At 49.8% G+C, this 23,010-nt stretch overlaps 1 protein-coding gene across 2 annotated transcripts in view; it reads right to left on the bottom strand.

Annotated features, from left to right (window-relative positions):
- Positions 1-23,010, bottom strand: part of WDR7 (WD repeat domain 7) — a 38,760-nt gene that overhangs the window by 4,146 nt on the left and 11,604 nt on the right. For both annotated transcript variants that reach the window (XM_030969065.1, XM_030969066.1), the window contains exons 13-25: positions 22,654-22,849; positions 21,582-21,796; positions 19,836-20,599; positions 19,631-19,719; positions 18,111-18,229; positions 17,200-17,323; positions 15,920-16,033; positions 11,228-11,449; positions 8,643-8,829; positions 5,915-6,032; positions 5,346-5,495; positions 5,064-5,146; positions 3,316-3,415 (exon numbers count right to left, since the gene is read on the bottom strand). In XM_030969065.1, coding sequence (XP_030824925.1) covers positions 3,316-3,415; positions 5,064-5,146; positions 5,346-5,495; positions 5,915-6,032; positions 8,643-8,829; positions 11,228-11,449; positions 15,920-16,033; positions 17,200-17,323; positions 18,111-18,229; positions 19,631-19,719; positions 19,836-20,599; positions 21,582-21,796; positions 22,654-22,849 — 2,481 coding nt within the window. The remainder of the gene's footprint in view (positions 1-3,315; positions 3,416-5,063; positions 5,147-5,345; positions 5,496-5,914; positions 6,033-8,642; positions 8,830-11,227; positions 11,450-15,919; positions 16,034-17,199; positions 17,324-18,110; positions 18,230-19,630; positions 19,720-19,835; positions 20,600-21,581; positions 21,797-22,653; positions 22,850-23,010) is intronic.

The raw sequence follows: 23,010 nt of genomic DNA, 5'->3' as shown, positions 1-23,010 counted from the left end.
GCGATGTAAACACCCACACTGATCAATTTTGTATTCATAAATGCAAAATGGCCCCACCAAGCTTTTCAAAAGAAATCCCTGGTTTTGAAGCAATGTAGGGGAAAGCTCTATGAACCCACACCGGTTTCAGCACCTTTAATCATTTGATTTCATACATAAATCAATGAAAATCCCTTCCTCTGTTATTTCTGTGTTTAGAAAAGGCCTTTGGCCTATAATTTCAGGATGTGCTTTCCAGTGACCAGGTTTGCCTGGAAGTGCAGGTGTGGAGTGCAGGATAAACACCTTTAAAGCACTGCTTTCAAGAACAGCATCGTTTACCCTGTAATTAATTAAGCCAAGCCACAATTCATTCCAAATGGAATATTAAATCCTTTTCTGCCTTCCACATAAATCAAACTTTGCCAAGGCATCCAGGACTGAAATAAAATCAGCCCTGCACAATCCAATTAATGCTCGGATTGCTGGGATTTTAATTCTGGAAGGACCCAGGACCAAACAGTATTGATTCCAGCCCAGGCTTAAAAGTAGTTTTTGCTTTGAAATAAACCCAAAATAACTTATGTTTCCCTTTAATCTTCTGGTGCAAATCACCCAGGTTTTAGGTACAAAAATTACATGTATTTCTGAAATGCAGCTCTAAATATTTATGATGAATCCCAAGCTTTAATCAATAAAAATGGAATATTTCAGAGTGTCTCCTTATAGACCCAAATACGGTCGTAAAGGAAAAGAAGATAATTAAAGAACCTGTACTGAGGAATTAATTGGGGGATTTTGGGCCAGACTCAGGTACTCAGCAGGAATTTACCTGTGAAAATATGAATATTTTCCCATCATCCCAAAATCAACTATCAGGTATCCTAAAATTCAGTTACCTGCAATCTCTCGCTCTCCAGTCTCATTTTACATAGAATAGCATTTATAGCATCAGCATTTTCCTGTGTTACTGCACCTTTAAGTGCAGGGTTTTTAGCTGTGTGTTAATAATTAGGAATCTTATACAAAGTATTAATAATTTGGTTGGAATTTAATATTATTTTAGTGTTTAGTTGGGCAAACAGAGCTTGTGCTCAACGATACCTTAATCCTGCTGCCTAATCCTTTTAGTATTGTTATAGATGACTTACAGTTGTAATTATTAATCCAAGGGGTTTATTTTGGGATAAAATTTGCCATTGGTGCTTAATCCTGTGTGCCTGGCTGGGCTGCGGCCGTGGGGTTCTGAGCTGGGCAAACAAAGGGCACATTTCCAGGTGGAGCTGCTGCTCTCAGAACTGTTTTCCAATTCCCTGTGCAGCATCAATTATCTTTATCAAATCCCAGATCTCATCTCAGCCCTGATCAAGATGGAGCCCCGCTGGAGCAGGACTGCCAGAGCCAGGGAAAAGCTGGGGAGGGAGGAAGGAAGGGATCAATAGTCATCATCGGATTGTGCTGCGGCTCAGGGGCTGCAGGTGCTCAGGGAAGCTCCACCTTCGTTTTGGGAGCTGCTCGAGTTTAACCTCTGCCTCACCTGAGACAGGAGTGCTCCAAATCCAGCAAAGGCATGGAGCTCAGAACCAGCACAGCCCGGGGCTCCCCGCCCAGCAGGGAGAACCACGCTCAGCCAGGGACAGCCCGGGCCGGGATTTGGCTGTGGAATGGCAGGCTGTGCTCCGGGATAAAACACCAGCAATAAAATCACACCTGAGCCCTGTGGGGAATTGGGTCCTCCAGGGGCTGGTCCAGCCCCCACCCAGCAGGGAAACCCTCGCTCAGAGCCCTGACCTCCCACCTGTCCAGGCGTTCCAGGAGCTCAAAGAACCTGCCCACAAACCCACCGCTGCGCCAGCCGGGAAAGCGTGGGGTCCACAGCTACCTATTCCCAAAATTAAAATGGAGCTCGTTTGTGAGGAATTCTGAGCTTCAGAATGCAATCCCTGTCATCTCTGTGGGGGAATGAGTGAGGGGGAATATGGAGGAGGAATATGGAGGGGGAATATGAGGGGGAATGTGAGGGGGAATATGGAGGAAGAATGTGTGAGGGGGAATGTGTGAGGGGAAATATGGAGGGGGAATGTGTGAGGGGGAATGTGCTAGGAGGAACATGGAGGAGGAATATGTGAGGGGGAATGTGGAACAGGATTGTGTGAGGAGGAATATGAGGAGGAATATGGAGGAGGAATATGTGAGGGGGAATGAGTAAGGGGGAATATGGAGGGGGAATATGTGAGGGGGAATGTGGAACAGGATTGTGTGAGGGGGAATATGGAGGAGGAATATGTGAGGGGGAATGTGTGAGGGGAAATATGGAGGGGGAATATGTGAGGCTGCTGCTGCTGCTGCCATGTGGGACAGCACCTGAGCGCAGGGCACGGATCCTCCTTGGAATGGGTGACAAACCTGTCTCCCAGCTGGTTCCCAGAGGGAAATACCCTGCCTGAGGAGGAGCTGCTCCCAGAGGGAGAAGGGACAAGCTGCTCCCAGAGGGAGAAGCCCCTCTGAGGACAGGCTGGCTCCCAGAGGCACGGAGCTCCCAGGCAGTTTATCAGGAGCTTCAGGGAGATGGGGGAGAGAGCAGAGCCATTGCAGCGAGCGGCTCTGGGTCAATAGCGTGCGAGCTGCTGTGGGAATGAATAATCAACAGCCAGCCCTGGGAGCTCTGGGAGCTGCCAGCAGCTGAAGGACAGATCAATGGCCACGGGCACTGCCCGGCCCCAGCCACCCCATGGAGCCAGCAGCAACACCCAGCGAGGGTTCACAAACTCACTTCATGGGAGGAGGAGGAGAAGGAACCTGCTTTGGATATGGAGTTATGGAAAAATAGATTCAGTGTTTGGATCTGGAATAGTCACAATACAGTCTACTAACACAGTAAATTTTACTGAGGGAAAACCCCATGCTAGATAAATGCTAATTTAGTTTTTGTTAATAAGGGGGATTTTTGATATCAGTCATCCTATTGATCATTCCAAGTAGTTTCTCAGTCAGTTCTTACAACCACCTTTCTTAAAAAAAATTAAAATTACCTGGAAAGGGAAAGAAAACCAAACCCAAAATGCTTCTCAGGATCCCAAAACCCCTCACAGGAAAGGTAATTAAAAACCTGAGCTTTTCTCCAATGGCACAGCTTTTTCAAGTTATTCCATGTTTTTGAGCAGCCAGAAAAATATGCAGATGTGAGAAATTACGTATAAAATCGGACTTGGAGGCAGGAATCCGTATCCAATAGATGGTGCTGCCCCACAGTAATTTATCAGGAAATAGTTTGTACCTCATGAGTAATAATTAACCCTGAAAAGGACCCGTCCTACCTACCCCAGCCCCTCTCACCTGGCACTTGCCCGTGCGGATGTCGTAGAGCGCCACGGAGCCGTGGCGGGCGCCCACGGCGATGCGGTGGCTGCGCTCGTAGTAACTCACCATGTAGAACCTGGGGGGGACAACAATGGCACAGGGAGCTGGGGCTGGCACGCCACACTCATCTGGGACTCACTAAGGGCTGGAACTCAGAGGCGATTTAAAGATCCGCTCGCTGCCAGTGTAACACCTGGCATTGCACAAAACCAGCTGATGGTTGGTATGTTACCATGGAACCTGATCAGATTTATCCCTCGGATTGATTGATTTATTTGGGAATAGTCTATGGGATAACCACCAGCTCCCTGGTGTACCCTCCCTGTGCTGGAACACCTCAGTAAAACTGCAAAAGCACCCATCCCACACCCTGTGTGACTGAGGGCATTTCCCATGGAAGTCAGAAAGGAAGGGAAGTGGAAGGAGAAATAAGCAAACTCATCAATTTCTGATGGGCATAAAGAAAAAGGAAGAGGGAGATTTGCCATCACACATTCTTTACTCCAGTAACACCCTTGGGGTAAAGGCTGCAATAGTCCTGAACACCCAGTGTGACCACGTGGCATTTACTGGAATTCCAACAGCCGCAAAATCCAAGGAATTTCACCACTTTGAGACCCAAGAGACACTAAATCCTAACTGCAGATTCAAATCCTTCAGGATATCACTGCGCCTTATCACAGGAGAGCAGATCTGTGGAAGGGCCAGCTGCATTCTGAATTATGCTGGAATTTTGCAGCTAAATTTTCCTCAACCAAAATGCACCAGAAATACCTGGAATCACTCTCAAAAACTGTATTGAGCAAATTTAGGGCTTCAAACAAGCCACCTTTCAGACTTCTCTCCTGGTTCCTGGGGATTCCCAGTGCCATAGCAACTGCTATGTACGAGACACGTCCTGCACTGCAGGATGGCAGCTGGCAAGGAAAGCAGGATGAAACATGGGCGAAAACCAAGAAAGAAGAGAAGAGAAGGAAGAGAATCCCTGGTTTTTGTGCAGGGAAAAGGGAAAATGCAGCTCAGCTGCAGCTTTGCATGGTGTGTCCCTCCCTGAGGTATGACTGTCCTCCAGCTTTGATCCAGGGATTTGGCCACACACATTCCAGTCCAGCATGGGGAGCACTGGAAAATCAGAGGGATTAACCATGGGATGCTGCAGAGCGCTTCCCCCTGGAATCTCTGCAGAGATCCCCCCATTTCCTGTGGCCTGCTGGCAATTTCCCCATGGCTCTCTCCATCGCTGGGTGCTGGATCATTTTTACACTGGCTATAACCAGGAAATATTAGCAGAGAATTTAAAATACTGGATGGCAATAAATATACACAGCAATAGGGAGATTGGGCACTAATTCCCATTTATCCTTCCCTTTATGTTTTAAGGAAAGCCACTTAAAGCATCAGGAAGGAGGAAGATCATTCCATCAGGATCCAGCCTGGCAACGGGATAATTGTTCTTTCCGTGAAACTATTCCATATTTTAATAGGTTATTAAATTAAAATGTAATGGCCGACAGGTGATTATTAGAATTTATTGGCTGGACCAGTTTAAGAGGATGACTGGGATATTTATTCACATTTAAAGACACTGGAAATGCTCCCATTTTATAAATCACATTTTACTCTTTGTTGTGTCACCTAAAAGACTGTTTCAGTCTTAATTAGGAAATATATCCTGCTGGTGATCCCATCATTTACTTCCCAGTATTCCCAGAGGAAGAGCTCACCTGCAGATGGCTGGAAAACATTCCTGAAGACCTTTCTTCTTAACTAACGATCCTTCCAGGCAGTACATGATGATGTCCATCACCTTGGAAACAAAAATTACCATCAGCTGACAATCAAGTTCTCAAGGTCATCCCATCCCAACAGATCAGGTTGTTCCAAGCTGTGTCCAACCTGACCTTGACCTTCTTTTGCTTGGGATATTTTCCCCAACAATTTAAAGTTTGTGAAACATTAAGCAAATCCTTTCTACTCCCGAAGTCCACGAGTGGAGCCAGCCTCACCTCCACCAGCAGGTCCACGACGTCGGAGGGCATCTTGTCGATGAGGATCTCGATGACGCGCAGGATCTCGCCCTTGGCGCGGGCCAGCGTGCTGGTGTGGATGTTCTGCTGCGACTGCGTGTTGGCCGCCAGCGCCGTGTGCCGGTGCACCTGGGGAGCAGGGAAAAGGCACTGGGAAAGGCCTCGGGACCAGCAAGACTGGCCTTGGACCCGGCACCGCCTCTGGCCAGCAGGACTGGCCTTGGACCCAGCACCGCCTCCATGGTCAGCAGGACAAGTGGGGCTGCCTTTAAACCCAACACCACCTCCATGGCCACCAGGACCATGAGGCCACCCTTGACCCCAGCACCACCTCCATGGCCACCAGGACCATGAGGCCACCCTTGACCCCAGCAGCACCTCCGTGTCCCCCCCAAGCCCTGTGTGTCCCTGAGCTCCGCCGGGCTGCGGGCGGGGCCGGGGCGGCTCAGCCCAGCCTCGGCCGAGCTCCCAGCCCTGCCCGGTCCTGCCCACCGCGCCCAGCCCGGGGAGAGCCCCCCGCGCCCCCCTGCGCCCCGAGGCGCCCTCACCTCCTTGGCGATGGTGGTGATGAAGGCGGGCGGGCGGGCGGTGGCGATCAGGGACAGCGCGTGGCGAGCCGAGCGCGCCGAGTCGGCCGCGGGGCTCAGGGGCAGCCCCATTGTGATGCTAAACGGGAGCCGCACAAAGGCAGGCACAAAGGAAAGAAATATAGAGTGAAAAGATTAGAACCAGCTTATAATGTCAGTTCAAGGTCACCGGGAGCACTCCGGCAGTTCCAGTATAATGGACTCCCAACAAAGAGCAGTGATTAGGAGTCAGGGTGTTCCAGCATCAACCCCAAATCGAATAATTAACCATGAAGATTGAAAACAGTAAGTGCATCTGTCCAAAGTGGGCAAAAGGCCTTGTTAACAAATTATCTGTATGTGCTGAATACATATCACCCCACGGAGGCCCACGGCGTCTTCCCAAGGATTTATGGTTTGGTCTTTTACAGTATTTTAAACACAGCCTGAAAAATCCCCTGGCCAGAGTAATTCTCCTTAATTCAAGGCTTTTACTGGCTGTGACAAGATAAAAGCAAAAAGCAATAAGGTGGTAAGGACCCAGTAACTGCAAAAATAAAATTTCTACGTGCCCTGCACGTTATCCAAAAATTCCCCAAAATGTAGGAACATGGAATCACGGGCTGGTTTGCATTGGAAGGGGTTTTAAGGATCACCTATTCCACTCCTTGCCATGGGCAGGGACACCTTCCACTACCCCAGCTTGCTCCAGGCCCTGTCCAAGCTGGTCTGGGACACTTCCAGGAATGGGGCAGCCACTTATTTTTCTGGATAACCTGTGGAAGGGGTTCCTCCTTCTCCCCTGTGCTCTCTGACTGATTTTTTGGGAAGAGAATAGCAGGAGTTTATAATCCCAACCAGTTTATTTTCCTTTCCCATGCCTCACCATCACTGCACAAATTAGAACCCCCAAATGTGAAACTAAATAAAGTCTCTACCACAAGGTGATGTCCCCACTGGCCTTTCCTTGGAAAACCACACCTAAATGTAACTTCCAAACTCCTGTCCATGAGGTGTTCCATGAAAAGGGAAGGATTATCCCAGTTAACTTTTGGAGGGGTTGCCAAAGCCAAAGCCAGCAAACCCCGAGTGCCTCTCTCCCTTTCCGAAGGCTCAGTGTCACACCAGCAGTGTTTTCCCTTACAGGATGTAACACAAAGTGTGTATTTGCCTGGAAAGCAACAGGCTTTTAGTGAATTCCTTCCCCTGGGAGGATGTGACAGGGGCCAGCCCTGTGAGGGGACATTCCAGCCAGGACAAAAGCACCCAGACCATCCTAGGGTCAGACTGCTCCAAGGCACAGAGAAAATGCATGGATGGATCCTAAGGTGATTTGCACAGATAAAATGCATGGATTGATCCAAGAGAAAAGCCCAGGGAAGCTGTGGCTGCCCCATCCCTGGAATTGTTCCAGGCCAGGCTGGATGGGACTCGGAGCAACCTGGACAAGTGGAATCTGTGTGAAACACAGTTTAACTCAGAAAGCAAAAACACAGCCAAAAATGATTCCTATCATCGTCCCAGCCAAGACATCAAAGTCTCAAAATGCTGGGAAAACACTCTTTTTCCTCAGAGCTGAGCAGCTTCCCTTGGCACAGTGTAACCTCTGGGAACCAGGGCGAGCTGGGCAAGCGAAGGAGTTCCGAGCACCTGAGTTTTGCCTAACAGCTCGGATATTCCCTTGATTCAGCAGGGAAAAAAGAACCCCACTCGTTTTGCTGGTCAATAAATGTGATTTCTTCTTTTCTATCTAAAAGCAGAAGCTTGACATAAAAGCTCTTTAATAAAACCTCCGGGAGAGGCGCCGGCAGCTGTGTGCCGTTATTGTGTCCGCGGCAAATCCGGCACAAAGCGGGAGCTCAGCGGGGCTCCGCCAGGGTGAGATCCACACTTAACCCCTGCACACGTTGTTGCTCCATTTCTTTCCATCTCCCTCCGTCCTGGATCTGTCAGCAATGTAACAGGCCATTTTCAATCTAAATCTTGTTATGGATTAATAAGCAAACGCTTTCGCGCTTATTATGCAATTTATCATGAGGAAAATTGCGCGGGGCTCCTCAAGGCTCCATGCTGATCCCTTCATTTATTCCCTGCTCTTTGGAGGGAGAGCCAGACTAATCTTCCTGACAGCTAAGGGTGGAATCACACCAGCACAAGGACTCGCTGAAGAGCTGTGGGCACTGGGATCCTGGAAGTCGGGATTTACATAACACGGGGCTTGGGGAAGGGACAAGGTGCTGGTGCCTCCTGTCACACGACAAGGCACCACTGGAATGCAGACAAAAAACAATGGTAATCCAATTTGTCCATATTTCTCCTGCCAACACAGGGCAACGATCCGTTCTTTGTACGTTGAGGAAATTAAAACTTACATAAAGTGGGCTCAGAACAATGTCAGAACCCTCAAGACTGATGGATGTGGGAACACATTTCTGGGATGGAAAGAGCCTTGGGCAGCTCCTTATTGCAGGTGCCATTTAAATTCTGTGTTTGTCAACAACTATTTCATGGAACCATGGAATGATCTGGGTTGAAAGGAACCTTAAGGATGCAACCTTCCACCAGGCTGCTCCATGCTTTGTCCAGCCTGGCCTCGGACACTTCAGGGATGGAGCAGCCACGGCTCCTCCGCACCAATCCCCTTCCAACATCCACCTGTCCTTGCCCCCAGGGTTTGCCCAGGGCTGGCAAGGCTGGCACCGTTACCCACTTGGCCAGCTGCTTCTCGGCGTCGGCGCAGAGCTCGAGCAGCCCCATGAGCACGGCCGACACGTCCATGTAGGGCTCCCAGACGGTGAAGCCGCGGCCGATGAGGTCGATGGCGGTGCGGCGGATGGTGCTGTGCGCCGGGAGCCGCGCGCTGGCCGGCTGCAGCAGCAGGAACGTCAGCGCCTTGCCTGCGGGGGGAGGCAGCGTGCTCGGGGGGCTGGCACGGACCCCTCGGCACCCAGGGCCGCCCCTGACGTGGGCACGGCCCCTTCACCCGGCCCGGCCTGCCCCAAGCCCTGCCCGTGGGCGGCTGCGCCACCCTGACTGTCAAACTCAGCATCGTCACTACCTAAGCAATAACAGCAAATGCACTTCGGGGGGAAATAGAAATGGAACCCTGAATCTTGATCCAGGCTCTGCACATTTTGGAAATATTCATATTTAATTTAACAGCCCGCTTTTACTTACACATAAAGGGAGGAGGGCAGCGCTGGCTGATAATTTATTATTATCTCTCCATCATTATTTATTACCCCTCTATAGTGCTTCTTGTGGTAAAGATAATTGCTGATTTTATCAGGGTTTGCTTGAACCCTCCTCAACAAGTTGCTTGGTTTGTTTATTAAACAAGCCTCCTGTTGTTTTCAGGACTGGGAAAAGCCATCAGAGCTTCTCTGGTTAATTCACACCAACCAATCCCAATCTGTGCGAAACTGCCCCCAAAATCTCTCCCTGTCATGCCACCAGGTTGATTTTCTGCCTCAGAACCAAACCCTTATTAAAAAGGTGCTCAAATAAAACCTCCCCTGTCCCCTCAGCACCCAGCAGCAGCCCTGACCCAAAGGTGGTGCCAGGCTGGGACATCTTTGTTCAAAGCCTTGCCCGGCCCTAAGCCAAGGAATGAATATTGACAAAAACATCCCGGCGCTAATGAGTTGTTCGTTAGGGCAATAAACATGTCACATTAGAGCCGGGCAGACGAGGTAATTAGCCCTGGAAAAGCTCTGGAAAAGCTCAGCACCCCGGCATGATGTGCATCCCCAGTGCCCATTCACCTTCCCCACGCAAAAATGCAGCTGGGCACAACTCCCCAGGCAGCCCAGGGAGTGCCATTCCCACTCAGAGTGCTGTTAAAGCAGAGTTTTATCCAAGGTGGGTCATTCTGCACTGGCACATTTGCTCCTTACATCGCTTTGTTAACCCAGATGTGCCCAAATGCTGCAATTTATCCCTTTCTGTCAGTGCACAGAAGCCCCTGGATTCCCAAAATGTCTTTCCGTGCCTTGGAATCTCTGTGAGCACACGGCCACAGGCAGCCTTGTTATCCCCAGTTTGCCAATGGATTTTAAAAAATGAAATTATTTGCTGGGGAAAATCAATAGCCCAGGCAGGAACGAGCCACTGAGAACTCTGATCAAGATAAAACTAAATCCAAATGATGGACTCCAAGAATAGGATTTAACTTGATTGTGACCCTTTCTAGATGATTTTTTCTCCCTGATTTTCCACAGAGAGACAGAAATTTGGAGAGCTGGGTTAAAATTCCATATCCCTTCATCCCTTTCTGCTCAGTGGATTTTTAGTCTTTTATTTTTACTCCAGCTCTTCTCTCAGGTATCAAATCAAGATAAATTAAAAATCACTTGTTTTTTGCATAATGATAATCAGATTTTTTTTTCCCCAGTTACAATCACCTCCCATCTGGAATGGCCCCAGGGCAGGCTGGGCTGGTGGGAGCTGTCCTTGCCCGTGGGATGGGACAGCCACAGCTGCTCTGGGCACCCTGTGCCAGGGCCTCTGGAAAGAGTTGTGATTAATCCAGGGATTCATGCGGGTGCCAGGCAAGGGAATTTCTAGAGAATTCCACCCTCTCCAAAAGGCCCACAGTCCCAGCTCCATGGCACTGGGAGGCACAGAAACACCCTGCAGTTGATGGATTTAAGCTTGCCTAGAGAAGCTGTGGATTCCCCACCCCGGGAAGCGCCCAAGGCCAGGCTGGGTGGGGCTTGGAGCATCCTGGGGCAGTGGAAGGTGACAAATAACCAAGAAAAATGCAGCGCAAGTGCTCTGCTTTACCTGGCAGGAGAATAAAGCCTGGCAGAATCCTCAGCACCTCTTACTGCCCATTCCCACTCCCTAATCTTGTTCTTTCCCAGGCAAACTGAAGGAGCCCATGCCCAGGGGATGCTGGGGCTCTCACACCCATTCCCACTCCCCAATCCCACTCTTTCCCAGGCAAACTGAACAAACCCCAGGGGATGCCAGGGCTCTCACACCCATTCCCACTCCCCAGTCCCACCCTTTCCCAGGCAAACTGAAGGAGCCCATGCCCAGGGGATGCCGGGGCTCTCACACCCATTCCCACTCCCCAGTCCCGCCCTTTCCCAGGCAAACTGAAGGAGCCCATGCCCAGGGGATGCCGGGGCTCTCACACCCATTCCCACTCCCCAATCCCACTCTTTCCCAGGCAAACTGAACAAACCCCAGGGGATGCCAGGGCACTCACAGCCCATTCCCACTCCCCAGTCCCGCCCTTTCCCAGGCAAACTGAAGGAGCCCATGCCCAGGAGATGCCGGGGCACTCACAGGTGTGCCTGGCCAGGGAGTAGTTGGCCCCCGCGCTGGTGAGGCCGAAGCCCTCGGGGATCTGGCTGGAGCTGCGGGGCCGCGTCAGCAGCTTGGGCGGCTCGATCTCGGCGCCGAACTCGGCGCCGATGACGCCCAGCAGCACGATGGCCGTGGCCTGCTTGTGCCGCTCCTCGTAGGACGAGGACACCTTCTTGGGCTGGGGCAGCCCCGCCAGGCAGCCTGCGGGGAGAGCCGGGGCAGGGGGTTAGTGCTGCAAACAGCAAATTAAACATCAGCCCGTCGTGGCGTCGCGGCGTCCCTGTGAGCACCGGCACGGACACAACTCCATCCGCCCCTAGAAACCTCCAAAAAAGCCAAAATATCCCTTCAAAAGCTGCCGAGAACTCACGGGGAAAGAAAGTCACCAGCAATTTCCAGCTTGGTTTGCTCAGTGAGAGAAGAATTCTATGTTCACCTAGTGATTCTGCTTCTTGGTCACTTTGAATTGACAAGTTGCAATTTTTATTGTTTTTAAAAGATGGGGTTTTTTTCAGGATAAGTTCTTTGCATTATGTTTGGTATAAAAGCATCTTTTTGATAAAGGATCCATCACCACATCCAGCTTCCTATTAAATGTCAGGATATTTCAATTTTAGGACAACAGTACACACCATTAAACCAAACAGAGCAAAACGGCACCTATGGAATTTTAACAATGGGACAAAACCACAATCGTGAATTGTACATAAAAGTGAAATATGTGTTATTAGTTTAACATAGTCCAGGGATTCTAAATTCCACTAAGCAGAGAAGGTTTTTTTATTTGGAGTAAAATCCCCAAAATTTGGGAAGAAATTATTGGAACAAAACCAGTCACTTATTCTGACAAATGAAGTCCACTCTCACCTAGATGATAATTTCCAGCATCCTGGGAAATTCCCAACCATTTATTCCAAAATATGAGGAAGATTTAATCCTTCCCAAGTGCTGTTTGCTGAGGAGCTGGGAGGCAGCACCTGGATTAATGAAGGCTGGATTAATGAAGCACACGGGATGTCAGTGTTAATGACATCCATGGGGCTCCGGAGGAAAACAAGGAATTAACCAAAATTTAGGAGCTGTGCTCGAGCCAAAAGGAAGAGAAAAACAAGGGAAACCTTAACAATGGGAAGGGAGGGAAAAAAAAGGGAAAAAATCGATAGCAACTGCCTTTGGAGGAGGAAGGATGCAAAGGGGCTGGAACAAAGCAGGGCAGGAACAGCTGGAAGTGCCCAGGAGCCGTTTGTGCCGTGTCCCCGCACCCTGTTAACCCTTTCTGCATCCACAGGGAGCATCCTTCACACCACGGAATGGTTTGGGGTGCGAGGGGTTAGGGATCATCCCATCCTTCCATTAGCCCAGCCTGGCTTTGGACACTTCAGGGATGGGAAATTCTGGGCAACAGAATCTGTAGCAAGAGAATTTTCATGTATTAACCTGGAATGGCCAAAAAAAAATCCTATTGGGAATGCAGGAGCTCCACTGTTTTCAGGGATGGGGAATCCTGAAAAAAGTCCTACTGGGAATGCAGGAGCTCCACTGTTTTCAGGGATAGGGAATCCTCAAGATCTCTGGGCCACAGAATCTCTACCAAGAGAATTTTCATGAAGAGAATTTTCATGTATCAACCTGGAATGGCCAAAAAAAAATCCTACTGGGAATGCAGGAGCTCCCCTGTGCCAAGGCATCACTCCTTGTTCACCCCAGAAGAAATTCCATCCAGGACAGGCTGGCAAAGATCCACAGTGTCCCATGAGCTTGAGCCTCACAGCTGCAGTGCAGGATTTTCTGCCTCAGAAAGAAAACAACCCCCAAAATCCCCCAAACCTGCCCCAAACTCCAAGAAATCCAAAGCTAACCAAGCCAACCCCTAAGGTCCGGCAGAACCTCCTCTGGAAGCGCACCTGGCACAGAGGATTTCATCTGGCTGCGCCAGTTTGGTATTTTGTCCTCATGCTGCGTGCCCCTTCAATCACAGCCCGGGCTGACACACAGATCCACTTTCCTGACAGGACCCCTGATCACCCTATCACAGGCACAGAATTAACAACCTCCCATGGCTCCGCCAGGAAAACACGAGCTGGGCTGCCAGAAGGACAGAACCCACCGGGATTTCAGCTGGGAAAATCCCAGCTCAGGCCGATGGAACGACAACACAATCCTCAATATTCCCACTGCAAGCCCCAGAGCCCAGGGCTGAGGGAAGCAGGGGGAAGGTGCCCAAAGCTCCCTGGTTTGCAGGCTGGGCAGGAAGGAGGTGCCCAAATCTCCTTGGTTTGCAGGCTGGGCAGGGGGAAGGTGGCCAAATCTCCTTGGTTTGCAGGCTGGGCAGGAAGGAGGTGCCCCAATCTCCTTGGTTTGCAGGCTGGGCAGGGGGAAGGTGCCCAAAGCTCCTTGGTTTGCAGGCTGTGGCTGATCAATGGCTGCTGCAGCTAACACCCAGCAGCACGTGGCTCCCCAGCTCCCCTTAATTGGCTTTGCACACTTGTGGGGGAAATTAACTGCAGCCCAGCTTACAATAACAGGATTAAAGGCCCAGGGAATTCTCCAGGCTGAGCTGCAGAGGGATCCAGGGCTGTGGGTTAAGGAGAGGTGCCCTCCAGAGCCAGGAACCCACCCCAAATCCAGCCTGAGCCCCAAATCCCTGCCCTGAGCAGCCCCGAGAGCCCCCTGGGCATTGCCTACTCGCGGGTGTAGCTACTCAACACTTCCACCAGGCTCAGCACTCACGCGCATAAAAACCACCTGGAAATACAGAAATACTGGAAACACTGGACATTTCACACAGATAAATTATTTGTTCAACACACACAGAGTTGTGAGGACTCTCTCCCAATAAATCAGAAGTGAAAATATTGTCTAGGAATGCTGGTGCCCACAAGGAAAATGCAGGGAAACAGGAATGTTTTACAAAACCTGGGGCCATTCCTGGATGCACAGTTCCCTCTGCTGGTTCCACAGAGAACGGGAGCCTGGCAGGGAGCTGAATTCCTGGAGAATTTGGGAATTTCTCCCTGACAGCCCATCCTCTATTATGTCTGCCATCATAATTCATTGCCAATTACTTCTAATAACAAATGCAATCATTGCTCTGGAATATCTGGAATTCTAAATTGGGAACAATTTAATGGCAGAGCTCTTTAAGTGCTGCGACTTGTCATGCATTAGAAATTACAAGTTAATTTCTTTAATTGCAGGTAGAAGATGTGCTTGTGCACACTTTAAATGAGTGTTTTTTTCAGCCATTCCCAGCTGCTGCAGTTCAGTGGAATTTTCTGCTCCCTTTTCTGAGGGAATGTTTCGCTGCGCTGCAGCAGCGTCTGGGAACACAAAATGGGTGAGGATGCTGCAGCCTTTTCCAGGGAAACAGGCAGAGACAAAATGGATCCTGTGCTGCCCAGATGGGGAATGTCAGGCGCCTTTTAGCCAGCTTGGAAAGCACTGGGCCCATCCATCAACCTTTCCCTCACAGGGGACATTTAAGGGATAGGAATCTCAATTTTTAAAAGATCTGTTCATTGTTAATGGGATCTCAATATAAAGAGTCTGCAGACCAATGGTATTTAATACTGGATTTGAACTTTAGTGCCAACTTCCCAACAGGATCACTTGGAATAAACAGTGATGAGTAACAATTTGGAGTAGTTACAGCCCAAATAAAATTAAAGAAAAAAATAGCACACACACTTCCACCAGATTTCTGATGTGCAGGAATGGGATTTTGGAGTTTCAGACCCATTGGCATCAATTTACCTACAAAAATTTACCCACAAAAACGGCCCCACAAATCAAAAAGTACCATTTCAGTGATTTAATGGCTTTAATGCCAGCAGTCCTGGAGCTCAGGAAAGCATCCCATCCCAAAAGGAAAATGCAGGAACCCAGGTTATTAAAATTCACACTGCTACAAGCTCAACAGGAGCAACTAAAATTAAAACAGCACTTATCATTTGTTACAGAGTTTCCTTCTGAAAGATTTGATTTCTTGGAGTAAAACAGTTGTAATATCACCCAGAACAAATAATAAATCACTTTGGAATCTGTTTGAGGTTACCCAAAATCAGAAAGTCTATAATTTACACAATTCAAAATATACCCTGAATAAGCCAATTCACCAAATTCCCAAATTCTGACCACTGGAGCCAGGAGAATTTATGCCCAACTGGAAAAAAGCTGCTGCTCATGTGTGAATTGTTTAAACAAAATATTTGGTCTGTTTTTAGGTACCCAAAAAAGCCTTTAAAAGGAGATTTGAGGACAGACCAAATTTTCTAAGTAAAAGCCACTGGAGTGTATTAGGGATTTTCAGCTAAAACGTTTCCCTGTCCCTAAGTTCTGAGGTGCAAATGATCCTTTCTAGAAATGATCTTGATAAGTGGAAGCTTTTGGGGAATCTCAAGTTGGAAAAGATCCTATTGAGGAAAAAATTGTTATTTTCCCTCTATTCTCCCAATACAAACCTCACTGTATCCCCCTGAACCCAAAATTCAGCCCCCTGGAATCAGATCCTCCAGCAGAATAAATGATTTGGGGAACAATTCTGAAGAATGACAGACGAGCACAGAAATCCTTTATTTCTGAAGAGCTGCTGCTGGCTGTGGGCAGGTTGGAGAGCATCAATTAAGCACATTAATTATCTTGGTAACATTAATGATAATAATGAGGGCTCACCTGCTGCGATGTCATCATCCACCAGGTCGTGCTCCTCCTCCTGGACCTTGGCCTCTGCTCCTGAGGGGTCTGGGGTGGCACCTGCACTCTGGAGGGCTTCTGTGGTCACTCCAGCTGCAGGAACAACCCAAAGTCAGGGATTTGGGGAACAATTCCCTGTTCTGCAGCAGCTGAACTTCATTCCACCCCTCCATGTCCTGCTCCTTCCCCTCCAGCCTCGCACGAGATGCTCAGCCTCAGCTGGAAACAGCGGAATTTGGAATTTATTTGGCTCTAACATAGATTGTTCCCCATCCCTGGGAGTGTCCCAGGCCAGTCTGGTCTGGTGGGAGGTGTCCCTGCCTGTTCCAGCCCAGAGCATGCAGGACAGCCATCAAATCCTTTCTATTTTCTGCAGGTGTTCCCTTCAGAATAAACCACAGTTCACCCAAACTCAGAGAATTCCAGGCACAGGGGAAGCAGAAGGCCCCACAGGTCATTCTGGGCAGAAAGGAGCTGGAATAAAGAACATTTCTTTATCTTTCCTATGCTCCACTGTCTCCTCCGAGCAGTAAATGAGACGTTTCACAAGTCTGTTATATCCCAAATAATTCTTATTCCCTTCAGTTCCTCCAGCTCTGCATCCTTCATTCCAAGAGCTCCAACACTTACCATAAAAACCTAATCCCAAATTTGCCAGTTTTGACCCACAGGAATGATTTCCAGTCTAAATGAGCTCAAACCACATCCTAACATGATCCATTAGGATGTAATACTATGGACACTGTAAAATCAGCTGGGGAATATGAATGAAAAATCATTTTCAGGGGAAAAAAGCTCCTGGAAATGCTCTGACTGCAGGGAGAATCCCATCCCAGGAGGGATAACTGGGAATGTGGGGTTCCCAGGATGGATAACTGGGGATGTGGGGTTCCCTCAGTGGATAACTGGGGATGTGGGGTTCCCTCAGTGGATAACTGGGAATGTGGGGTTCCCAGGATGGATAACTGGGAATGTGGGGTTCCCTCAGTGGATAACTGGGAATGTGGGGTTCCCAGGATGGATAACTGGGGATGTGGGGTTCCCTCAGTGGATAACTGGGAATGTGGGGTTCCCTCAGTGGATAACTGGGAATGTGGGGTTTCCAGGATGGATAACTGGGAATGTGGGGTTCCCTCAGTGGATAACTGGGAATGTGGGGTTCCCAGGCCCTGTCCCTCAATGACTGACTGTGCACGAGGGGTTCCCAGGGCCCTGTGGCCCCGTTTCCCGGGTGAGGGCAGTGCCAGGGCGCTCCTCACGGGAGATGACGCTGTCCATGTACTGGGGCAGGTAGGGAGCCCAGGTGTCGATGGTCTCCTTGCGGCCCGCCTGCTCGATCCTGCGCAGCTCCGCCAGCAGCAGCGCCTGCGCCGCCTCCCGCACCTGCAGCACAGCACAACAGCGCAAACACAGCTCCAGAGGGGCACAACAGGAACAGCACAACACAGACACAGCTCCAGAGGGGCGCCAACCACACTGACACCGAGCCTTAGTGCCATTCCTGAGAGTTAAACTGGGATTAACTGGGAACTATTCCAGCAGCAGCGCCTGCAGCACGAACACAGTTCTGATGCATTCAGTTTGAGCTTTCGTGTTTTCCACGTTCTGCACTGCATTAGTGTGTAACGCTGAATTTCATATAAAGTGTTGGCAAGTTCTCTTCAGGGTTCAGTCACACTAAACAATCCTTTTCCAGCCCCAGAACCAACACTGACACTGTTGAAGCTTCAGTACCATAAAGCACAAACACCAAAGAATCGAGGAGAGCAAACTGTGAGGGTGGAATTGGACAATGAAGCCCAATATGGAAATGGACCAAAACTTATCAAAGTGTGAAAATCTGTGACCTGGAGTCCATCAGGGGTGCAGCCCTTGCACTGGCCAAGGTGCATCCTTTAAAGGCCTTTTATTTAGGGAGAAGGGTGTTGGAAAACATTTCATTTTAAACTTGTGCAGCATGATATTTAAAAGACAAAAAAGACAAAAAAGGACTCTGATATTAACAAGTAATTATGCTTTGTTGGACTCAAACCTGCTTTTGTTGTTACTCCTTTTTTTCTTGCGGTAGAAATAATAATGGCAACAGCAGAAATAATAATGAGCAACAGTAAATAATAATAATAATAATAATAGTAGTAGTAGTAGTAGTAAGCAGGAGGGCTGGTCTCACCTCCAGGCAGCGATCCTGCCACCTCCGGGCCAGCATCTCCAGCAGGGGCGGCCGGAACTTCTCGAGCCCCAGCAGGTCGGGCAGCATCACGCAGTGCATGGCAGCCAGCTGGCTCCAGCCTGGGCAGCACAGAAAATGAACCCCAAAAGTCATCCAGCACGGGCACTGAACATCATCCTGCCCAGCCACATCCCCCTCTGCTCACACTGCATCATCAGGTACGCCAAACTCATCCTCGGCTAAACTTGTGCCAATAGATCCAAGCACAGTTTATCCTTATTAGCACACTGCTGTCCTTATTCTCCACCTGAATTCTTTATTTCAGCACACTTTATCCAGGTGCATTCTTACTACAGCTCTGTGTAGGTAAAACCAGGAGAGAAATCCAGAGTTCAAATAAAAATATCCCACATTCTATTCAATGTATGTGCAGTATTCAATTCAAATCTCCATCAACACCAAAACTCAGATTTAAGGCCCCCTGTTGGGGAAGCCTACCCCAGGTTTCAAAGAATTCCCTTAGAAATCAAATAAATGATTTTAGAAATCAAAGAACAATGAGGAGGGATTTTGGCTGAAGTAAAGGACAAGTAGAAAAGTGAGGAAGGAAATACCTTCGTTGACTAAGAAACAGGAATGGAAAGCAGAAGTGTCAGAGTGCCCAGATTCCGTGCTGGAAGCAGCAGCAGGAGCAACTTGCAGAGGAAAGAAGAAGAAATAAAAGAGAGAGAAAAAAAAAGAGGGAAGTGAGGAGAGCAGCAGCAGAAAAACGGGTTAGTATCACTGGAGAATGGAACACAAGGGGAGGCTGGGATGATCTTCAACTGAAATATTCAACTTAAAAATAAAACTCGGCTTCAAAATAATATTCAACTCAAAATAATATCCAATGTAATGAGAATTCCAGGTTTTCCAAGAAGGAAGAGGCAGACATGCAGCTGCAGAGGAACATGGAGACAGTGACAGAAACTGGGATGTTTTGAAAAGACCAAAATATAACTAAATCAAGCGATTTTAAGTATGTTTTTAGGCAGGTGGCTTTGGTTTGACTTCATGCTTGACTGTAAGTTAGAAACCCAGGAATTTTGCTGCTTTTTCTTGTGCTTTTCCCACATTTCCACAGGTTTGGAAGTTGTACTATGCACCAAAGGCCAAAAAATAAACCTCAGTCAGCCTGAGCTGCCCCATCTGTCACTCCAAGATGTCCAGGATGAATTCCTGAGGGCTGCCTGGATCATTCCCACAGAAACACTTTGGGATGAGTCTGCAGAGCCTTTAGCTCCAGGCTTTAAAGCCTCCTCAGAGCCAGAATGCGTGGGAGCACTTGAAACAGGCAATGATGATGGCAAGGCAGAATCAGCATCTTGTACCGGTTCCTAACCAAGCCCTAATCCCCAGTAATTTCATGGAGATGAACATTACACGACTGTCCTCCCATGCAGTAATTTTATCTCTTGACAACAAGGTGTTAAATTCAGCTGCAGTAACAGATGCAAGGGCTGCAAAGGAGGCGGTGTTACCTTGTTTGATTTGCCCTTGCGCTGCATGGCTGGCCACGGGAGGGGGCGGCTTCACCTTGGCCATCTCGGGGGTGCCCGGCCGGGGTGGCCTAAATGGAGACACACGTCAATGCCAGCCATCCATCCACCCACCCATCAGCAGGCAACCCACACCAAATCCTGCATCCCAGAGGGTGCTGCCGAGCCAGGGCAGCGCCTGCCCTACCTGCTGGGGCCTTTCTTCATGTGCTCCCCGATGAAGGTGGCGTTGGTCATGCTCATCAGCGTGTTGGCCAGGGAGATGACGGACAGCAGGTGCTGCGTGGTGACGGCCCGGGACACGCCGTAGGTGCCCTTGCCCAGGCCCTCTGTCACCGACATCTTCCTGCCCAGCTGCTCCAGGGCCGCCCTGCCCACGGGCTGGTTGTAGCCGGGCAGCATCAGGGACATGTGGCCGCCCCGCGACAGGAGGCCGAAGGACACGGAGCAGTGCGGCTTCAGCATGCCCAGGCGATCCAGGCACAGCTCGTCCAGCACCGAGTTGAGGCCCCAGGCGTGCAGGCAGGACATGAAGAGCTTGGCCGTGTCCATGGTCAGGTTGTACTCCAGCAGAGTCAGCGGTTTGGATTTGCTGGAGCGATACTCCGGGTCGCCGTCCTCTCTCCTCTGCCTCGCCGCCTCCTCATCCTCATCCTCATCGTCCAGCAGGTGCTCCTTGATGTTCTCCTTGATGGTCTCCTTGACCTGCTGGAAGAGCACGGCGGCGCGCTTGCCGGCGAGGAAGGAGCCGCCCTTGTCGGCACCGCCCGGGGTTTTCTGCAGGCTCTCCGGGGAGGCGGGGCCGGCGCTGGGCCGCGAGGCCTCCTCGGTCAGCAGCTGGATGATCAGCGCCTCCACGTCGAAGAACAGCACGTGCACGTCCGGGTCCGTCACGTTCGTCTTGATGGCCTGAACCATCAGCGAGTTGTGCGAGTATTTCGGCAAATTCCCCTGGAAACAGCAGAGCAAATGGAATTTACCACAGAGCCAAGTTTGAAACACACCCACAAACCACAGAAATTCAATCTCCAAGTGTTTATAGACAAACAGAGCTGTCCAGGTGAGACACCAGCTCACACTTCCTTCTCCTGAAGCCTGGGACAGTGTAGTTATGTTCCAAGCAACAGCAAATTGTTATTAAGCTTAAAACATATTAAATATTTGATATCTGGAGGGTGAAATATGGAATCAATACATGGCATTGGGAAAGCAGTTCTCAGATTCACCCAGACCTGCAATTACTGCATCACATCAGTCCATCCTCTTCCTCCTTCCCTCCCTCCCTCCCAACGGGGAAAAAAGGCAGGAGGCAGGGAATGAAGGTCCTGTGGAAAAAATCTGAAGGATGTAAAGAAGGAGACTGCAAACCAGAACATGAACATCAGCTTTGCCCTAAGCCCCTCATTCCCAGCACCCTCACTGGACGAGGAGCCCACACACAAAACCCTGCAGGAACAAATGCAATATTCCCAGTTCTGCCTGGATCCAGCAGGAGCAGCAGCAGAGACCCTGAGCAGACATTTTTTATGGAAACATGCTGGTGGTGCTCTAAGGAATGTTCCCACCACATCACTCGCAGATTTCTCTCCCAACAGAAGGCAAAGAAAGGGATGCATGGAGAAGCTGGGAATGGAGTTCTGCTGCACTCTGCTGGCCACAAGCTGTGCCAGGGGAGCTCTGGGCTGGATATGGGGAACAGCTCCTCATGGAACGGGCTGGGGGCAATTAAAGCTTGGACTTCATTTTAGAGGGCTTTTCCACCTAAAGCACAGCATGAGTCCAGATTCTGTAACTCAACCTGCACAAAACCAGAGAGCAGGATACACAGAGTGGTATCATGGACGGCAACATAAACTGGGGAAGAACCATGTTTGAGTTGCTCTGGCAGAAACTTCCTGTATTTCAGTTCCTTCTGTGAACACAGCCCACCCACCTTGTCCGAGGCCTCGGAGGCCAGCAGGTTGGTGGCCAGGGTCTGCAGCTTCTGGTGGGCCACGTTCTTGAGGGCGGCCAGGCTGCGGCGGGTCATGGCCTGCTTCAGGTTGACGGCGGGGTGGCTGAGCGCGTCCACGGCCGCCGGCACGGCCTCGTCACAGGCACTCAGGATCTCCACGGCCGTGATCCCCATCACACAGCGGTCCAGAGCCCCTGGAACGGGGACAGGCACAGCTCAACATCCCCCCTGCGCGGGGCAGGGACACCTGGGGGTGACAGGTAACCAGCTGGCTCTGAACCAGCACGCCTGAAAGGATGGAATTCTCTACGTTTCCATGAGGGTCACAAACCCCCGGTGTGACGCTCCTCATAGAAATGTGCCAAAGTGTTTGAATTCTCCCTCTGCTGGGGGAGATGAAACAGGAAAGCCTTATAGATATGAATGCCTAGCAAAAGGTTTTGAGAATATGGAAACTATAAGTGAGATTGAAATGAAAGCAAGCTTTGAGATCCCTCAGTTACTGAACAACTGGAAAACAATGGTGTGGCTGGCTGAAGGTAATCCCTTTTGATGGAACAACACCCTCTGCTTGCAGACAGGCCCAAGGGTCAGAGCAGACCCTGCAGCTTGGCAGAGGGGGCCCAAAGAGGAGCTTTTAGGGTTTAAAATGTAACACAGTATGGTAATGTAATGATTCTTACAGGCTGTATGTAAGTGCTCTAGGATTTGTATCTTGTACTAGATTGGTTAGTAAGAATTAGATTATTCAGCACAGGAGAAGATTGATGGTATTGTAATGGGAACCTCGCTCTCTCATCCTCTTTGCCTCACTCTTTACTTCTCTCAGGCCTGCTCTGAGCTGTGGCTGGCAGCTCCCAGCAGGGCCCTTTGCAATAAACCCCAATTTCCACGACCTGGCTCCAGAGATCTCTGGTCTCCATCCTACCCCCATCACCCCTACATCCCTCAGACGCAGCTCTGACAGCACTAGGAGCAGATCTGTATTTCTGTACTTCAGATCTCTAGCTCTACCCACGACAAAGGGATTAGCCAGGATGTCTGAGCTCACCAGTGTCCATCTGCCAGACGTACACGGAGCCGTCGGAGCAGCCCACCACCAGGTAGTCATCAGCGGGCCTCCACTTGATCACCTGGATGGGGAACAGGTGGCGGGATGCCAGCATGATGCACTTCTTCTCCCTCAGACTCAGCAGCCCCACCGAGTGATCGCTGGCCACAGAGCAGACACAGTGCTGCACTCGGGCCTGAGGAGGGAACAGAGAAACAGCTTCATCGCAGTGCACAGCTGGTGTTAAAAACCTTTCCCCCACTGGGCCGGGCAGGGACACCAAACTCAGGCACCTACACCAATGTTCAAACTCACTGAGGTCCTGGGAACAGAATTCCCTGACCAGAAATTCCCATC

Source organism: Camarhynchus parvulus, chromosome Z, assembly GCF_901933205.1.
Source record: "Camarhynchus parvulus chromosome Z, STF_HiC, whole genome shotgun sequence".
Taxonomy (NCBI): domain Eukaryota; kingdom Metazoa; phylum Chordata; class Aves; order Passeriformes; family Thraupidae; genus Camarhynchus; species Camarhynchus parvulus.
The sequence above is the reverse complement of the archived record's forward strand: the minus strand, read 5'-3'. Positions and strand labels throughout refer to the sequence as shown.